The sequence below is a fragment of the Sphaeroforma arctica genome (genome assembly GCF_001186125.1).
Source record: "Sphaeroforma arctica JP610 unplaced genomic scaffold supercont1.1571, whole genome shotgun sequence".
NCBI lineage: Eukaryota > Ichthyosporea > Ichthyophonida > Sphaeroforma > Sphaeroforma arctica.
Genome location: NW_014038987.1, coordinates 2,140 through 3,329, shown reverse-complemented (window position 1 = coordinate 3,329; position 1,190 = coordinate 2,140). Strand labels below are relative to the sequence as shown.

The window sequence follows — 1,190 nt, the reverse complement described above, 5'->3', positions numbered from 1 at the left end:
AAATAAAGGAAATATTGATAAGTAATGAGGGGAATGTCGATTGTCTGCTCGTATGAGGGTGCATAGCTTCTATACACATATCTATCTTGGAGGTTGTATATTCGATACGTCTGTGGTAGTCACATTTTCGTATTGCCGCGAGTAGTAACAATAGCCAGCATATAATGGCGCTGCTGGTGTTAATATCGCGACACACGAATCATTAGTTTACGTTCTTGAAAGTACGCTGTATTAGAATCCTCTGTTGTTTATTTGTTCTTTAGTTGGATTGAATCGTCATTCCCCGTCTGCACTTGTGCTATGTTGTGGCTGATTACCGTTTCACTCGTCGGAGGCTGTTAATGCGACTTTCAGCGTTTCTATTTGCTTGATGTCGTCCTCTATGCCATTCTTCAGACCCACCATTGTCAGACTCAACTCGATGGCTAATGCAGATAGGGATGGAACAGCGAAGAGAAGACATGAGCATCATATGAATTACACTTCCAACACACATGGTAGATATGACACAATGCGTGCTTGATGTAACCCTCCATACGATATCGAAGCTGGCTAGAACCAGGCATACCGCGACGGAGAAACCACATGGCGGCGGCACGCCGCGTTTGTGCACAATAATTGATACAAAAACATGCCAATGCATAATGATTCATACGAAAACATGCCTATGCATAATAATTTATACATGAAAACATGCAAATGCACAATAATTCATACGAAAACAACATGCAAATGCATATAATTCATACATGAAAACGCAAATAGACATAAATCAATTGGATTTTACATGTGCTACATCTTGCTCTCTATGTTATTCATTGCGGTTCCTTGTGTAAAATTACCGCAACTATTAACTATAGGGGCGGCAGACAGAGAAGTATAAACACGCACTCGGAATATTGTCTACTATACTACTATCTTTTATCCCCGCTAAAGTATGTTCTGGTTAATTGATAGGCACTACTGACATATTATAAGTACAGATATACAAACATCTATCAGTCCAAGATAGTTGGCTGAAAACTCTAATACATCAATCCCGTCACAACCAGACTAAAGTCCACAGCTGTGAATGACATGCAGGTGTAATATACATACATACATACATATACATATATATATATATATATATATACATACTTACATATATATATATATGGATATATACATATTTACATATTCATGCACAA

At 37.9% G+C, this 1,190-nt stretch overlaps 1 protein-coding gene across 1 annotated transcript in view; it reads right to left on the bottom strand.

The window, feature by feature from the left end:
- Positions 1 to 225: 225 nt before the first annotated feature.
- The window catches only part of SARC_11207 (hypothetical protein), a 2,656-nt gene continuing 1,691 nt past the window's right edge, over positions 226 to 1,190 (bottom strand). Inside the window, exon 3 of the mRNA XM_014294710.1 lies at positions 226 to 425. Coding sequence (XP_014150185.1) covers positions 322 to 425 — 104 coding nt within the window. The 3' untranslated portion in view covers positions 226 to 321. The remainder of the gene's footprint in view (positions 426 to 1,190) is intronic.